The sequence below is a fragment of the Sapajus apella genome, unplaced genomic scaffold, assembly GCF_009761245.1.
Source record: "Sapajus apella isolate SASKATOON/1434 unplaced genomic scaffold, GSC_monkey_1.0 scaffold64, whole genome shotgun sequence".
Classification (NCBI taxonomy): Eukaryota; Metazoa; Chordata; class Mammalia; order Primates; family Cebidae; genus Sapajus; species Sapajus apella.
This window is the reverse complement of record NW_022437004.1, coordinates 11,947,035-11,964,912: the sequence shown is the minus strand read 5'-3', so window position 1 is coordinate 11,964,912 and position 17,878 is coordinate 11,947,035. Positions and strand designations below refer to the sequence as shown.

The following is a 17,878-nucleotide window of genomic DNA, read 5'->3' as shown; positions in this document are numbered from 1 at the left end:
ATATATATCCTAGTATAATATCTATATATCATATAGTATATATATATAGTATATACCCAGTATATAGTATATACCTAGTATATAGTATATATGTATATATTCTATATACTAGATAGTATATATGTATATATTCTATATACTAGATAGTATATATACTAGGATATATATATATATACTAGGATAGGATATATTTACAATATATATAGTATATATATAGTATATAGTAAATATATATACTGTATACTGTATATAGTATATAGTAAACATATATATACTGTATACTAGGTATATGCTATATACTAGATAATATTACCTAGTGAAAACTAATACAAAACAACCACAAGGCAGAAAAAGTAGTTTACTTACCAAGGCTGATAGCATGCTGGTCTCAGACTTTTGTCTGCATAGCATTAGATACAAGATCTATCCTACTCTATCTGTTCTAGATGGAATAATGTCTTCAGAATTTTCAAGGAATTAGTGTGTAACATAACTCTATTTTTCCACTCAAAAGTCATTTAAGTATTAAAATAATCATAAAAATATCAGCTATGCAAGAATTCAGTATAATTCAGAAATTATATTGCTCTCAAAAAGGTACAGAAAATGTTTAGCAACTAATACACCAGCATCTAGAGATCAAATTAGGATATGAATGAATTGGTGGAAAGAATAGAAACCATTTAAATATAAAACTAGTTAGATTTAACTGTGGTAAAATAAAGTAACAGAAACAGTACAAAATTATAAAATTTAAAGAGAAGCTATGTAAGAAAAGAAAATTATATTAGATGACAAAATGAGACAATGTCTAGATAGTATCAGTCAAAATATAAAAGTCTAAGATTCTCCAGATTTCATAAAGGTGGGACTCATTATCACTACTTCTTTCTTGACATTGCTAACTAGAAAACATATTCAAGCATTTGAAAAAAAAAGTTACCAAGAGTAGTTTAAAATGATTTACAAAAGGCCAATTGCAAAGCATAAAATATAAACAACACACATGTCAAAAGATTGATGGCTGTAATATAGAAAACATCCTAATTGGTAAAGCTCATAAATAGGCAAATAAGTAGAGAGCAAATACAATTAGGAAATAAATACAAGGAAAAGTGTTCTGTGTGACTTTGGATGAAGGTTAGGAAGGCTCTTTTATGCAACATTAAGAAGGTGATTCTTATCTGTAAGAAATTGGGTACCTTTCAAAAAGGACTTCCTTAACCAAAAATTGGTTACCTTCCAAAAAGGACTTTAAGGAAGGAAATGGCTTGTTCAGAGAGGAGAATAAGAGAGCAACATGGAACTACAAAAGAATCTGAAAGGCTATTTTAAGAATCCAATTGAATGCTACAGATGATGCTTACTAAATCTCAATAAACCAAACCATGTTATGCCATTTTGACTGTCTAGATGTTATTTGGCAAAGTCTGCTGTTAGTGAAGTGCTGATTTAGAGGACTTATCTCACCTCATGATTTACAATAGAAAAGGGCTCCCAGCCAGAGTGTCACTAAGAAAACCATCCCTCTCCCCTACCCATAGTATATGCTGATCCTGTAGCTATGGCATTTTCCTGTCCTTTCTTGATTCCTCTCATTTATAACTAATGTAGAAGGTGTGCATTGGCATCCCTTCCGGATGATCATCATAGGTCAGACTGCAGTCACCCCAACGGCAAAGCACTGATCTCCTTAGTCCTTCTCTCTCTCCTGCCTGTGCGTATTTTCACTCCAAGGCCCAATGCTGGGTCTATGAGATTGGCATGGGTAAACACATGGAGATAATGGAGATAATAATCCATTTTAACTGATGCCATATAGAAAATATAGAGGAAGAGGCTTTATCTGGTAAAGGAACAAAAATATTTAAAAATAAATACAAGGATAGATAGGATTTGATAGAAAATGGGATATTTCCAATAGATCTAAGGGAAATCAATATCCATATAGTTTAATTACGGCCGTTACAGCAGGCCACAATAACCACTCCTGGCTAATTTGAAAATGCTTCATGAGGAACTAATTTTTTCCATCCAAACCCAGGCATTATTTTTTCTTAGGTTGTTGTTATATCAATCAATTGAACCAAAGGGAATTCTTTCTTGCCAAAACAAAAGGGAAAGTAATGATAGGAATAATTTACAAGATTCAGTTTTGTACTTAGGATACAGGCTTTTCACCAACCTGTATCACCCAATGAAGCTCATCGTGTAAAAACACACCCTTCTTAACAGAAACACCAGCTGAATGAAAGTGGTAAGAAGTGATGATAGCTCCAAAAATCTAGAAATATTATAATGAGTATGTATTGTTACAGATGAAAATTACCATGTTCAATTCCCAAGGCAATTGCAAAAAAAAATTTATATGGATAGGAATGTTCTAAAAGACTTCACAGTGACCCAAGAAATTGAACTTTACATTGATTGACTCTTTTGCAGATTTTATAGGATCGCAGAGGTCATGGTGAAGCATGAACTGAAATTTATTCAGAGTGATGGGTGGACAGAGAGCTTGGATTTTGCAGCTAGGTTTGAAGCCTGGTGGTTCAGCTGCATAATAACGAGGTGTAGTTAGACAAATCACTCCTCCTCTCCTTATCTGAAGAAGTGATAGAAATAGAGTTGATACAATGATGGTTTCCCTGTGGGATAATTGCTGGAGTTAACACATCACAGATAAACTTTTTGGCACATAGTGAATGCTTCACACAAGTTAATTCCCTCCCGCAATAATAATTTCCTCAATGGGATTATTATTTTTTTTTAATTTCATACTATGATACTCCCATACAAAGACTTATTGGATTTAAAAGTTTATACAGATTGTCTATTTCATACATAGCACATATGCAGGAAACATTGTAGTATAAAATGTTGCATATATTAGTGTCGTAGCAATAGCAAAACAATCCTGTGGTTTCTTGCCAAGACAAATATGATTATACATTACTGTGTTTCCTGTGATAAATTCCTTTGAGGTTTCAGAATGTCGTGCGTGAGTAACTCTGGCAATCTATTTAAGATTCAGTTGATTTTCTATAATGCAAATCTTTGTTTTATAGAGCTGCTGAACTGTAATATAAATGTTATATAGGACCTTGTCAAAACAATCTTATTAGTGATTAGCTATTGGAATAGTTAGTGGAACTAAATATATTCATATTTAGGCATTTTTCTTAATGTAAGCTTTGAGCACTCATGAAAAATATTTGAAGTAAATCAATATTTACATGCTATACTGTGTTATTTGTTAAATTTAATTTTATTTTAAAAAAGTAAATTGAAATTAGAAGCTTAAAAATTTCCAACAGGCATCAACATTGTAGGTTAAAAATACTAGCACATTCTGTTATTATTTTGCCATATGTCATTTTCCTATTTGTACTCCACTATATTCAGCATCTATTTTTCTATACCATTTATGAATTATGATATACTACATGAAGAATGAAAGCCAGCATTTCCCCTCAGTTATCTAACAGGCCTTATATAAAAGCATCTTTCAGTAAATTACTTTTGAATATAGAAAAAAAACTTTCTCATTTCATTTGTGTGAATAAATACAGAATTTATGGCTGTGTCTTTAAATTATGAGATTCTTCAGTCATTAGTTAAGGAGAGAATAATCAGTGACAGATTTAAAAACCATTTCCAATGCACACATAATTAGTTACACATGGATGGGAACCTAATCCCAGACGTTCATCTCCCTCTTTTTCAAGTCTGTTCCCTTGCTGGGGACCATCCTGAAGACATTATGGAGGGTCTTCAAAATCAATCAGAGGATCACAGTACTGTGAAAACTCTTTGTTGAAAAAACATAAAATTTTATTTGACTAAAACTAGGTAAATAAGCAATAGTAAAAAAACTAGGTAAATAAGCATAGTTTATTTTTTATAGTTTTGATTAAAGAAGCAATCAGGAAATAATTTGTATGTATTGTTTATGATCTGAAAATCTGCATAAGCAAAACCAAAAATGAATAGGAAGTATCTATGAGGTCACCACAATAATCGTTGGAAACATTTTTTTAAAACAGCCTTCAAGACCCAATGAATGTGTGAATGGGTTGGTGTTGAATACAGAATTTCCCTGTATATTTTAATGCTATTATTCACATAAAAATGCATCATAGCTATGATTTCAGATCAATAAATATAACAGTCATTTCAGGTATAATATTAAAAGCAAATCTTCAATTATAGCTTAACAGATGCTTGGAATTATGCAGAGAACTTCACATATAAAATATGTGAAGTCATTTTAGTGTGTCTTATTTCCATTTTACAAAGAAAGGGACAAAGGTTAAGTAATACTCCCAAGGTCACACAACTGGCCTGTGTTCTGAAACAAGAATATGAATCCTTACTTTCTATTTTCACAGAAATATGTTCCATATTTGTCACTTCAGAGCTCAAAATCATAATCACTATGCTGCATAATGTAATGTTATATTTTTTAAAATTATAATCCATATAAATTATCTAACCATTACATTTGTTAGGCATAAATGATTGCTTCCACTTCCAATTTTCCACAATTATAAGTAATATTAAGATAAATGTTCCTTAAACATATATTTTTGTAAGCTCAATTAATAAAATAAATTCACAGACATAGAAATGCTGAAGCTAAGACTATGAACACTCCTAAGGCTTTTGGTTTAATTCATATCCTTCTGTTCTCTGCCATAATGGAGAACATTGTTCTTCATGATCTTTACCAATCTTACAGGCCAAAAATAAATAAAGTTCTAATTTGAATTTATATTTTTGAATATTTTACAATAAACTTATTTTGTGTTTTCTTTTGTACTGAAACAACCAGATGTTGAAACAATAATTTAATAACTGACAAATCAAATTTTAGACATGTCTTGGCCTTTAGACTTCATTCATGTTATGGCTGGTGGTCCCAATTTTTAAAATTGGAATTTATTAAAGCATAATTTGCATCCTGTAACATTATCCTTTTTTGGCATACAGTTTTATGAGCCTTGACAAATTCATACGATCATGAAATTATCACCATAATCAAGTTAGGGAATGTTTCTATGACTCCAAAATGTTCCTGCCTTCCCCTTTGTGGTCAGTCCTCCTTCAGTCTCCAACTCCAAGAAACCACTGATTTGTTTTGGTTCCTAGCATTTTGCCATTCTCAGGATGTTATATAAATGGACTGATGCAGAATATAGCACTTTGAGTTTTTGAGTCTGACTTAATTTTTACATGCATCTGTAATCTGGGTTTTTCCTATTTATTTGCTGAGTAGTATCCTGCTGTATGGATGTACCGTAGTTTGTTTATTCATTTACCAGTTGAAGGTTGGGTTATTTCCATTCTTTGACAGTTATGAATAAAGCTAATACAAACATTCATATACGGTTTTTTTGTGAATATATGTATTTTATTTATTTTAGATACTTAGCAGTGAGATTGCCAGGTTGTATGGTAAACATATATTTGCCTTCATAAAAATTTTCCAAGTTATCTGTGTCATTTCTAATGGCCCTTATGATTTTGAATGGTTCTAAATTGAATCTTGATGTAGCTTATTCAGATTTTTATCAACTGGTGCCTCTTTGTGAAAACAGACAAGCTTTAAATGAGGAGTTTTAATCAGCTCCTGGTTGAACAAAAATTTATCATGTACTTGGCCCGTTATCCACATCCTCTGATTCTTCTCTGTCAAGTAGCATTAGGATGCTTATTTGGCAAATCTAAAACATTTAAGAAAGGAAAATTAAATAACTAAGAAGAAGCCAATTTTATAGGTTAAAGTATTAGTATATAAAACAAGCCATGGATACAATTTACTGATGAGTTACCTTATCATCAGTTGTTATGTATAGTTAAATTTTATTTATAATCAGATTTGTAATATATGAAATATAACATATCAAATATGGGGTACTATGGTATCTCTAGTGGGGAGAGAATTTTGTAATCATATATAGAAGATGATGATGGCTATACTGGAGGAGCACATAAAGGGAGACCTGTCTAAACTTAGCAATGCTAGAAACATTATCTTAGGGGACATCTGCAGGACCGTGAGCCAAGTGAAGATGAGAGCAAAGAATGTTCCAGGTGGATGATCCAGCTTGTGCAATGGTTTTGTTAGCAGTCGAGATACAGGCAAGAGTCTTGAGGATGCTGTTAAAGATTGATCAGATGATCAACCATGGGGTCCAGAAGGAGTGAAAAAGAAGCTGAATTCATGAGGAGCAAGATAGACTGGAGCAGATGGATAAATTAGTAGTCAGGACATTTCCTCATGGCCAAAGAAACCTTGTTGTGGGAGGGAGGTAAGACAGTAGGTAACCTGTGATTTTATGTTTCTAACGTGATTACTGGTTGAGAATATAGCTATGAATATGGGATAAAAGTGTGGTAGAGAAGAAGGTTATCATAGTTGGAGTGGTTAACAAATTTAGAGGACAAAGTGCATGGATACCCACATCCACCAAATCCCATAAACACATTAATATTAATATATTTCCATGAAATTTCATGTCAATATATTTGGGAAACATTGAGTCAAAGTGAAAGAAACAATCAGCTGGATATGGTGGTGTGCACCTGTAATCCCAGCTACTAGGCAGGCTGAGGCAGGAAAATTGATTGAACTTAAGAGGTAGAGGTTGCAGTGAGCCGAGATCACACCACAGCACTCTAGCCTGAGCAACAGAGTGAGACTCCGTCTCAAAAAAAAAAAAAAAAAAAGTGAAACAAACAGGTATTTGCTGAAGGTCTTCTTAACACCTTTATGCACTGTGAAGCTTCCATCTCAAAAAGAAAACAGTGAGACAAACAGGTGTTTGCTGAATGTCTTCTTAACACCTTTATGCATTGTGAAGCTCTGAGCATGACACATAATGTGCAGTTGTTGTCAAAAGGCTTGAATTCAATTATTTATTTTTTGGAATAGGTTCACTGATGTTTTAGTCGATACTCTTTGTCAGTGAAAGGATAGCATCTTAAGGAACTGATTTTACCTCCCTAATAATGCTTACTTCATTAATCACTTTTCTTCAGTTTTAGGCAGTGGCACTCAGACTAGCATAAAAGATAATTCCATTGCTTGTGGCGCTTGCAAAAAGAGAAGATATCTGGGTTGCACACTAAGACGTTCTGATCCGGAAAGCCTAGGCTTGGAGCCTTAACCACTTGTACTACATCAGGCATATCAGGTGATCTGGATGTGCAGCCAGTACTTGATCTGGATACACCTGGGCCAGCAGCACTTCTGACACAGTGGTTCTCAATATTGGCTGTACGTTATAATCATCCAGAGAGCCTTTAAAAATTCCAGTAACCAGGTCGTGCCTCACACCAATTAAATCCTAGTCTCTGGGGTTGCATCAGTATTTTCTTAAAGATCCTGGGTGATTCCAGCATGAAGCCACAGTAGAGAATCAGTGCCCCTAAAGATTCGGTGTGAAAAACCTTAAGCTTCTTTGACTTCTCAGGACTTGAAAATACTTTATAAGATCTGTAGCTAATGCTCTAGTAAAAACTGGGCCTGCCACCCTTTGGTTTAATTAGCTTATTACAGAAAGCTGTCTAGAGATTCTTTTAGAAGGTAGCTGTTAGGTTCTTTCTCTGAATAGTAAAAAAGGGAAACTTCTGAAAGGAAAAAAAACTCTGAACCAATATAAAACTCTGAACTGAAACAGAAAGGTTAATATTCCCCCAAAAAGTCATCTTTCCCAAGAAAACTCTGGTTCTGTCTCATGTTAGCTTTTATGTCTCTAACTTCTTAAAACAACAAGAAATTGTTCAACATAAATTTTAGAATCAGTTTCACAGCTTGAAGTCTGAATTTAATTTCTTCTTAAACGGGTCTAACATTTTTTTCTCTTTACTAAAATACTCACCAACTTCACAACCTACCAGAAGGAAAACAATGTGACAAAGTAGAACCTTTGAACACATACGCCATGTACTTTGCTTTTTTCCTCTCTTCTGCCCAGATTCCCCTCCTCAAACGACACAATGAATGAAGCGAATGAATGAGTTAAAGCAGCAAATTGCAAAATAAACAGGGACAATATTCAAGATTGTGACATCCACTTGTCTTTTCCTGATGCAACGTAGGCTATGTCAGAATTGTTGATTAATTTATTGGACCATGATTCCTTCTCCAGAATCCTTAGTGGTAGATGTTTTCTCAGAATTCTAAATATTATATATTTTAGGAATATGTATATTCGGTTACAGAAACAGGGTCTGGAGCAGCAATTGCAATCACAGATGGGCATTTCTGCAGCAAAACATAGAGTATAAATTGCCTCACAACAGATCAGGTTTTTGTCACCAAGTGAGTTTGCATCAATCTTGTAAGAAACATTTTTTTGGGTTTTAAAGTTTGTTTGGATATGAGCATTGCAAATTGGTAGAATTGTGTATTTTACAGTCAAATAGTGAGTTTTATTTGCAAAATTCTAACCAATTAATTAAAAATTATTTATTGACCTCTTCTTTCTTTTTTTTAAAACTTTCCTTTTTAGCTTGTTTCTGTGGCTTTTGTAAGTAACTATAAATAAATGATGAATATGTTTGAGTAGAGGCAGGAACCCTTGTGTATATAATCCCATTTAATCTTAATAAAAATCCATTCAAGTATGTATTCTTATCTCTAATTCACAGATGAGAAAGCTGGGTCTGTGAAAGGTTCGACTGCTTGCCAAAATTTCAGTTGTGATGGAGCCTACATTTAAACACTTGACATTCAGATGACTTGTCTGCAAAGACCTCTGTAACTCACAGCTTCCTCAGCGATAGAGTCAAAGACATAAATCATTGCGTGAAAGACAAGTACACAGGTCCCATTTTATGTTTAGGTTAAAAACCTATGCTGATTGTTGACAGCCTCTCCTATTAAAACACAAAACTTTTTATCATCAATCATCTTGAAAGAATGAAACTGGAATAATATTTAATCTCAGCATTTGGTCTAACAATGTAACAGCATAGAACTTTAAATAAACTAGTACTTTAAATAAATTAAGTCATTATTTAAATACACATTTAAGTAATATGTAAAACACATTTTGTAGGTGTGCCGAAATCAACCTATTGAGAATGGTCAAGAAGAAAATTCACAGGAAAGGTCCTTTAAAGACTGTCTTGCCAGGCTCTTCAGCTGGATAATGGGAATAAGCCACTGTGAACACCTTCAATTAAGGCAATAAACGTATGTGCGCTGGAGCGCACTGGTTTTGGAGTTGGGTTGCAAAGCTAAGGCAAATACAGAAAAATGTGTCCTTCTGTGCGGGTTTCCCTTACAGCCAAAATCAATCTGGAAACTAGAGCTTTTTGTTGTTGCTATTGTTGTTAGAATTATTAATCTTTAAAATATATTTTATTTTTCAACCATTAATGTGAATTTAGCATTCCTTAACTAAGTAGCCATTAATAATGGCATTTTTGTTTGTTTTCCTATAGTTGTAATTCCAAACACTTCCCTGGAGTGCCCTTGTTGCATTTTCCCTTATTTTTTCCCCCTTATTTGTTGATTGTTGAGTGACAGATCTTGCCAGATGGCCAGTCATCACAAAAGTTTCATGGCATGAATCATGACAGTTTTGTCTTAAGTAACATTTTTTTAAATTACAGAATGTATTTTCTATAGAAATAGAAATAGGTGTAATATTAGAATAATAGAATAATAGAGATTTTCATGGAGAACTTAGAGCTTTCAAAATGGACATGCTATACAGACTTTAAAATTTATGAAATTTAAGTATCCAGAACAACTTTTCAGAAACAAAGTGTTTGCTTTCCCTTGTGACCCCTGCACTCAAGGACCAGACTCAGTATTTTGCTCACTGGTTTGCTGTGCACCTGAATGAACACTTTCTAATGGATGCTTCATGTAGCATATTCTAATCTTCGGGGTTAAGCTTTGTCATCTCCATGGTAAGCTTTTGTAGATGTAATTGCAGAAGGTACTAGGAATTGTGCTGATAAATTATATGACCACTTTCTGCTCATGATTCAGAATAGAACTTTTAAGCATGAGCTTTTTGGTTTGCCTACTGCTTTTTTGCAGTCTCATCTACTAATAAGATTTAGGATTGCATATTAAGAATTTAGCCATATTGAAAAGAGAAACCCCTTGTCAACTAGTTTGCCTCATAGGCAGTCCATTTCTCAAAACAGCAATCTGAAAATATTAAACACAAGTCTGGTTTTTCATGTTACTGGGGAAAATGCTTCTGGGGAAGTGAACAGATCATAACTTTCTGAATAGGAATTAGGCCATTTGTATATTTCAAATTATGCATGCACATACCTTGGTAATGTAAGCTGTATAATGTAGAATCATATAATAGATTCTTATAGAAAGGACCTCAAGGGGCGCATTGGCTCACGCCTGTAATCCCAGCACTTTGGGAGGCCGAGGTGGGCAGATCACGAGGTCAAGAGATGGAGACCACCCTGGCCAACATGGTGAAACCCTGCCTCTACTAAAAGTACAAAAAATTAGCCAGGCGTGGTGATGAGTGCCTGTAGTCCCAGCTACTCGGCAGGCTGAGGCAGGAGAATTGCTTTAAACTGGAAAACGGAAGTTGCAGTGAGCCGGGATTGCGCCACTGCACTCCAGCCTAGCAATAGAGCCAGACTCTGTCTCGAAAAGAAAAAAAAAGGACCTCAATAATTATCTCGTCCCTTTTTTAGATTCCTTCAGGGAAAATCACTCCTGTGCCAGAAGAGAATTAAACTTAAAAAAAGGCCAAGTGTGGTGGCTTGCACCTGTAATCCCAGCACTTTGGGAGGCCAAGGCTGGCGGATCACCTGAGGTTGGGAGTTCAAGACCAGCCTGACCAGCATGGAGAAACCCCATCTCTACCAAAAATACAAAATTAGCCAGTTGTGGTGGTGCATGCCTGTAATCCCAGCTACTCAGGAGGCTGAGGCAGGAGAATCATTTAAACCCAGTAGGGGTAGGTAGCGGTGAGCCAAGATTGCACCATTGCACTCCAGCTTGGGCAACAAGAGTGAAACTCCATCTCAAAACAAACAAATGAACAACCAAAAAAAAACTACTGAGATAAAGAATTCATCTCTTTCATTTAAGACAAAGTTTCATTTACTCTTAAACAGTAAAGTAAATGAACAGAAGCTCTCTGATCTGTCTGTACACTCCTTTCATGTTTCATGTACTATGATTAAATTTCCCCTTAATTTTCTCTTCCCTATGCACAGTCATTTCAGTGTTTTATTTTCATCTGTTTATCTGTCTGCTAACCACAGCTACCTTAAAATTATGAGCCCCAAGCAGGATACTTCTAATCCCAGTCAAATAGGAAAAAATGAAATAATCTCAGAAGTTGAAACTAAAGAGATTTGAAATGGAAAGGATGCTAATTTGGGGCGGGGGTAAGAGTTTTCCCTAGAATCCTGGGATCTAAAAATACAGTTGGTCTGGAAATCAACTGTTCTTCTTATAGTTTAACTTGGTAACGATTTGGTATAGGAAAAGAGTAATATGGCTTTAAATTTATGGGCAGTTAAAAGGAGATCTAGTGATCACTGCAGCATGTGATTTTAAATGCCAAGACTGAATTCCAGTATTTCCTAGATCTCAATAGCTCACCTACAGTTGTACATTCCATGCCTCGTTATTAAGGTTTTTTAGTCTGTGTTGTGTTGCTATAACAGAATACTCCAAACTGGGTAATTTATGAGGAACAGAAATTTATTGGTTCATGGTTCTGGAGGCTGGGCAGTCCAAGGTCAGGGTGCTCACATCTGGTAAGGGCCTTCTAGCTGCATCGTAACATGGTGGAAGCACAAAAAAGAGGGCAAGAGAGAGAAGGTGACTAAACTTGCTTTTGTATAACAAACCCAGACTTATGAAAAGGGCATTAATTCATTGATAAGTGGAGAATCCCCATGGTCTAATCACCTCTCATTATGCCCCATCTATCAACACTGTTGCCTTAGAGATTAAGTTCCCAACATGTGCCTTTTAGTGGATGCATTAAAACACAGCATAAGGTGACTTTATATTCCTATTTGAGACAATCGTCATTTAAACCTGTTGTCCCTGTGTAGTATTAGCACCCTTTTCTCCCCTCCACACGTCCATGTTTAGATGATAAATTATATGGTCACCGTACAGTTATTACAGTTTCTTTGTCATTCTCTCCAGCTTGCACTTGTGCACTTGGTATTTCCTCTCTTTCTGTCAAGCTCTGCAATGATTATCAGTGGTTTGCTTCTGATTATTTCTCTGTTTATTAAAGTCCTTTAATGTGTATTTAATTCTACCTTCCAGGATGGTGGTTGTCCCCTTAAGATCATCTTCAGCAAATTTAATGAGACCTGTGAACCATCCCTTCATTATCTGGTTCAACAATGGGAACACAGAGGCCTAGGCCAGTGGCCTTTGGGATACCATCCATGTTCTTTCTTCCCTCCTTTCTTTTCTCTCTGCTGCCCCTTATTGACCTTTTCCTACCTACCAGTTGCCATTCACTGATTAATCTTTAATTTCTGTCTTAACATCTTTGCAGAAATTATGTTGTTCTAGATCCTATTAAAAAGTGTGATGTTCATGGCAGTTTTGTGCTGAAACACTCTATATCAAATTGCATTTTCTCAGTTCACTGGTTTCAAGTACCCATGGGGCCACTGGAAAATAAAACTGTGATGTATATTTCCACAGTTCTTATTGTTTTAATTCAATCATAGTGCATTATATAACTCTGACAAGTCATCTTTATCCTAAAGTCTTGCCTGAGCTTTTGTAAGGAAAACTCAAGAAAACTTAGAGATGAGCTACTGAATTTCCAGGCATTTTCATCATGCATTTTTAAATGGGAAATTGAAGTTTCTAAAGTGTTATCAGTAGTTAGTGAAAAGGTCAGCATGCTCTGCTAACTCCTGATTCTTACTAACTTTTTCTCTTTTATTAAGTGGGTCAAACCTAGAAGATAGTGCCCTAAGTTGTAGTCAATGAGATTCTTTTCATGTGGTTTAATATGCCTAAATACAATGAAAATGAATTTAATTTCTTTACACACATTTTAAATATGTTTTAATGAATTAAAATACTTTAACTTGAAAAGAGCTATATGTATGTTGAAGAAATTTTATGGTATACATTCATCATATGAAATTCTGTTTATGATTTCATTTATTATAAAAAGCCAATGGGCCAGGCACGGTGGCTCACGCCTGTAATCCCAGCACTTTGGGAGGCTGAGGCGGGTGGATAACAAGGTCAAGAGATCGGATCGAGACCATCCTGGTCAACATGGTGAAACCCCATCTCTACTAAAAATACAAAAAATCAGCTGGGCATGGTGGCGCGTGCCTGTAATCCCAGCTACTCAGGAGGCCGAGGCAGGAGAATTGCCTGAACCCAGGAGGCAGAGGCTGAGGTGAGCCGAGATCGTGCCATTGCACTCCAGCCTGGGTAACAAGAGCGAAACTCCGTCTCAAAGAAAAAAAAAAAAAAAAAAGCCAATGCAAAAGCCATATGAAAACTATACAAAAAACATTTAAAATGGGTAGTATGGTGGTAGAACCCTTTTGTAATGTTGATGTTATTTGTAGGAGCTGTCAGTCATATTAGATCTTGACATAAGCCCATATGTAGCATGATTAATTATATAATACTAGTTTTTCATTGCAATATTTTAGCAGCCATGACATGGACTGTTGCATGCCTGAATCTATTTAAATATTAGCCATTCCACAGAGTTTCTTTGTACATAATTCTGTTGCTTTCAAAAAAGAAAAAAGCTCTTAAGAATTCTATGGTTGAGGTAAACAGCAGAGACTACAGTCTGGAGTCTGGATTCATGCATCAAAAATGAAGTGTTTAAGTAGATTTTTGTCAACTAGCAAATGCCATTTCAGTCTGAGCATTTCACCACCTCATTCTACACCATCTGTCTCTCAGGGAGCAATTAATCTGAAACTCCAACATGCAGCATTAAAATTCCATTAACACTGAACAGAATATTAACATGTCTGGCATTGCCATTTTTGTCTCTTCAAATTTCAGTGTTAACTTTGAATAAAGCAGGTATAACATTGTAATCTATTTGGATAACTAAGATTATTGAAGAAAATATGTAATTAGCAGCTAAAATTATGTAATAATACATAAAACTTAGTTTAACGATGCTGGATGTTTTGGCAACTTCAACATTCAGTATGTAAGCTAATGATTATTTGTAAAGGTACTACCTATTTTACAAAGCTAATTTTCCCAAGCCTCTCATTTTATCATTTTCTTTTTGCAGAACCACATCACCGCCTTCGCAGAAGTCACATGATATTGAAGCAGATGGTTTTTCACTGCATTGGACATCATCCCTTTTTACCATCCATTCATAACACCCAAAGTTTGTTTGATTGCAAAGGAAGTTTATAACGTTGTTGAATAATTTTTATAATTTTAAAATCAATGTCAACCTATCTGTTTCCCCCACTAGACTGTGAGCTCCTCGAGGGCAGGATTATCTTTTTTTTTTTTTTTTTTTTTTCTGTGTCCCTAGCACTTACAACAAAGCCTAGCACAAAGTAGGTGTTCAACAAAAATGTAATGACCAAATGAACAAAATTCCTAAATAAAACATTCACTTTAGTTTCTCACAGAATTACTATAATAATGTTAAAAGAAACCTCTACGTAAATCGTATTTGTGTATGAAAACCTTCTATTTTGGGCTAGTCATGTATTTTTAAAACTTTTCATATATCAATTCAGCAGTATGCCATATTTAATTTGAAGTGGACTTTGAAAGTAGTCATGGGGGTTTTTATTTTATTATTAAGCATGACATTATTTCCATTCTAACATTTCAATGTGAAATTACTTTACTTTTAGAAAGTATGTTCTATACTAAAATAATGTTTGCACATTATGCTATATTTCACTTAAAATACCATTCATACTATACATTCTAAGACTGGTGCTTCTGCTTTTGAAGGGGAAAATGCCAATTTTTACTGTAATAAGTAATGTATCATAATTAAAAATTATTTATTTGGACTTATTTCTCCTGACAATTGTGGCTTAATTGATAACTTGTTTTTGAATGCAGGTAGTATTTAGGATTGTTTAAATGAGTGAATTCAGCACTGGTATCTTACTATTCAGTAATTTCCCATGGGTAACAATGTCTCAAAAGTGCTCAATCCACTCTTAGGCTTTTTTTTACTACTAAAGATTCCACAGAATTTAAATGAGAAAGAACTATACCCTGACATATAATTTAAAAGATGTAAATGCTAGAAATACAGTTAATGTATTTTATTTTATATTTGTGTAGTACTTTATACTTTGCAAAGTACATTTACACTAATTATTTTATGTACTCCTCATAATAACCTGATATAAACATTAAGAGTATGGCTTTATTTTTATAGATAAGAAAAATGAAGCCAAGACAGGGTAAATAACATGACGAATCCCAAACTAGTAAGAGACAGAGTTTAAATTCAGCTTTTCTGGCCCTGAACTCATATTCCTTTCTAATATAGCACAGCTGCCATTTCATTTTGGACACTGGGGCCTTTCAGAGATCAATAGAATCCTGGGCAACTACCTATGGTTCAAAAAACAAAGAAATGCCAGAATGCAATTATAAAAACTCTGCTGTATTTTAAATATTTATGTTTTAAGAATGAACCCTTTTCAAATATAAAACTATAAAGCAACCTGTTTGTAAACCAGTTTTAAAATAGTGAATATCAAGAGTCTAGAGGTGAGTTTCTTTGTAAAAAAGAAGCCTAAATTCAACATCTCTCCTTCTACGCTCACTCTTAGGTCCATGCCTGCCACTCGGGAGAATACCCAAGGGACATACCTTACATCGACCGAGTGGAATTAAGGATTAAAATCATTAATGTAAGAAAGGTGAGCTCCTCAACAATAATTTTGTAATCATTAAAACTACCCTAAGTAACTTTGGCTTATATGGCAAAGTAACTTGGGCAGTAGATAATTGACTGAAATGAATCTTTCTAAAGTTTACAGTACTAAAGAAAGCAAACTTTTAATTTTCTCTGTAATTTTAACACAGATTAGCAAATAAATATAACCAAAGATTGTCTGTTACTCCCCAAATAGATGTTATTTGCCCATTTCTATCACTGTGGAAGCTAAAGCACTTCTACTGGGGCCAAAAAGGAAAAAAAAGAAAAGAAAATCCAAATTTCTACCAATTTCAAACCTCTAGAGCAATTCAGTCCTGTTGTAAATTTAGAACATGAAGAAACTTTGAATGTCTTGACCCTCTTTAAAGATTTTTTTAAGGCAATAACAGTAATAGGGAATTCACTTATTGGAAATGAAAGTGAAGGGGATGATCATAATGTCTTAGAAGGCTAGGTCACTAGTAAGGCTTCCAGAGTTTTATCAGTTCTATTGATTCCACATCAGACTTCCAAGGAGCCAAACAGGAATGTTTTTCCTATTGGAAGTCTTAGCTATATATACATATGTCAATGTTGCTTCTTTGCACCTTGCTAAACCTGATCTGAATGCAGGAGTTATACATTCTTCAAAAACTCAGATTTAACCCAGAACCAGAGTAAAATCTTCTCTATTATTTAAACATCTTGAGCTCAAGATTGTACAGTGAGTGATGCTGTCATGAAAAAAATTCAGAAGAAAAAGACAAGATACATGTGAATAAGGCAAAAGCCAGAAATTAGCCCTTAATCATGATGCTATTACTGAGAATAATGAAAATCACATTTCAGAAAATATTAATATGTAAATATGTACATTTGTAGTCTAGTAAAAGCAGACAAACACATATCTTTCTGATAAAGACATCTCCTTTTTATTCTACTTACTTGGGGCCCAGGTCAGTAAAATTTGGTCAACCTGAAAATTTTAGTAGTCTCTGTTTGCATGGCAGAAATTCTGCACATGTTTTAACTGAGTCCTGTGATAACTTAAAAGGCTCTTTTATGTTAAAAGAGAGGTGAATCTTCTTTGACAGACTTTGTATTTTCCAATTCTAACTGGGCCTCTCTTTTCTCAGGATCTATCCTAGCCAAATATCTCAGTTACATTTACCATACCGTTTCCTTTGTGAAAGAGCAGTAGGGGAGGAAATAATTCTCTGCTGTGCATTGTATTTTTCAAATAAAAAATTAAAAATTCAATTTAAAAATGAATTTTGACTTTGTAATATATTGGTCTTTCTTGGGGGTAGAGGATTAAGGAATGCTTGTTGATGTGCATGAACAATTAGTGACTGAAGAATGTTTGGATCACAATGGGTCAGATTAGACAAGTTGCTTGGACAGCTGAGTAACCTTCTGCATCTCGTGGACCATCCTGAGATCTTACCAACCTCCTTATTTCCAAATCACAACCTCCTAAAACTATCTGAGACACTGAGCAGGTATATGAGCCACATATATAGTCTCACTTCTATGTTGAGCTAAGCATTTAAGAATTGATGTAATTAGCTTATTCCTGCCTCTAAGGCACCATTTATTACATTTTGATTGCATGCTCTAAAACATCACCCTGGAAATATACCAAATGGTTCTATTTATGCTTTGAAAATATTGATCTCAAAATTTACCAGGCATGGGCTTTCTAATGAATTTTCTAAATTATAGTTCTTTTAGAATATCAATTAAGGGAATTTCCTCCAGACTTTAAGTGAATGAATCTCTTCTGAGAAAAACAAGAGTATTCAAATTCCTCATTCCTGTCCACTTTAGATTATAGTCTGATCTTAGCCTGATAGAGCCTAAGGCATGACTAACATTTAATAAAATAATAAGTCTTCTCTCCCTACCCCAAGTCTTGTGAGTCATAAATGGATCATAGCATCTAAATTCTAAACTCAGATTACTGTCTTTCAATTCTGTGGCCTTGCTCA

General features: G+C 34.5%; 1 protein-coding gene across 2 annotated transcripts in view; it reads left to right on the top strand.

The window, feature by feature from the left end:
- PLPPR5 (phospholipid phosphatase related 5) overlaps nucleotides 1-17,149 on the top strand; it is a 120,881-nt gene extending 103,732 nt beyond the window's left edge. For both annotated transcript variants that reach the window (XM_032247960.1, XM_032247959.1), the window contains exon 6: nucleotides 14,271-17,149. In XM_032247960.1, the coding sequence (XP_032103851.1) occupies nucleotides 14,271-14,303 (33 nt within the window). In that variant the 3' untranslated portion in view covers nucleotides 14,304-17,149. The remainder of the gene's footprint in view (nucleotides 1-14,270) is intronic.
- The last annotated feature ends 729 nt before the right edge of the window (nucleotides 17,150-17,878 follow it).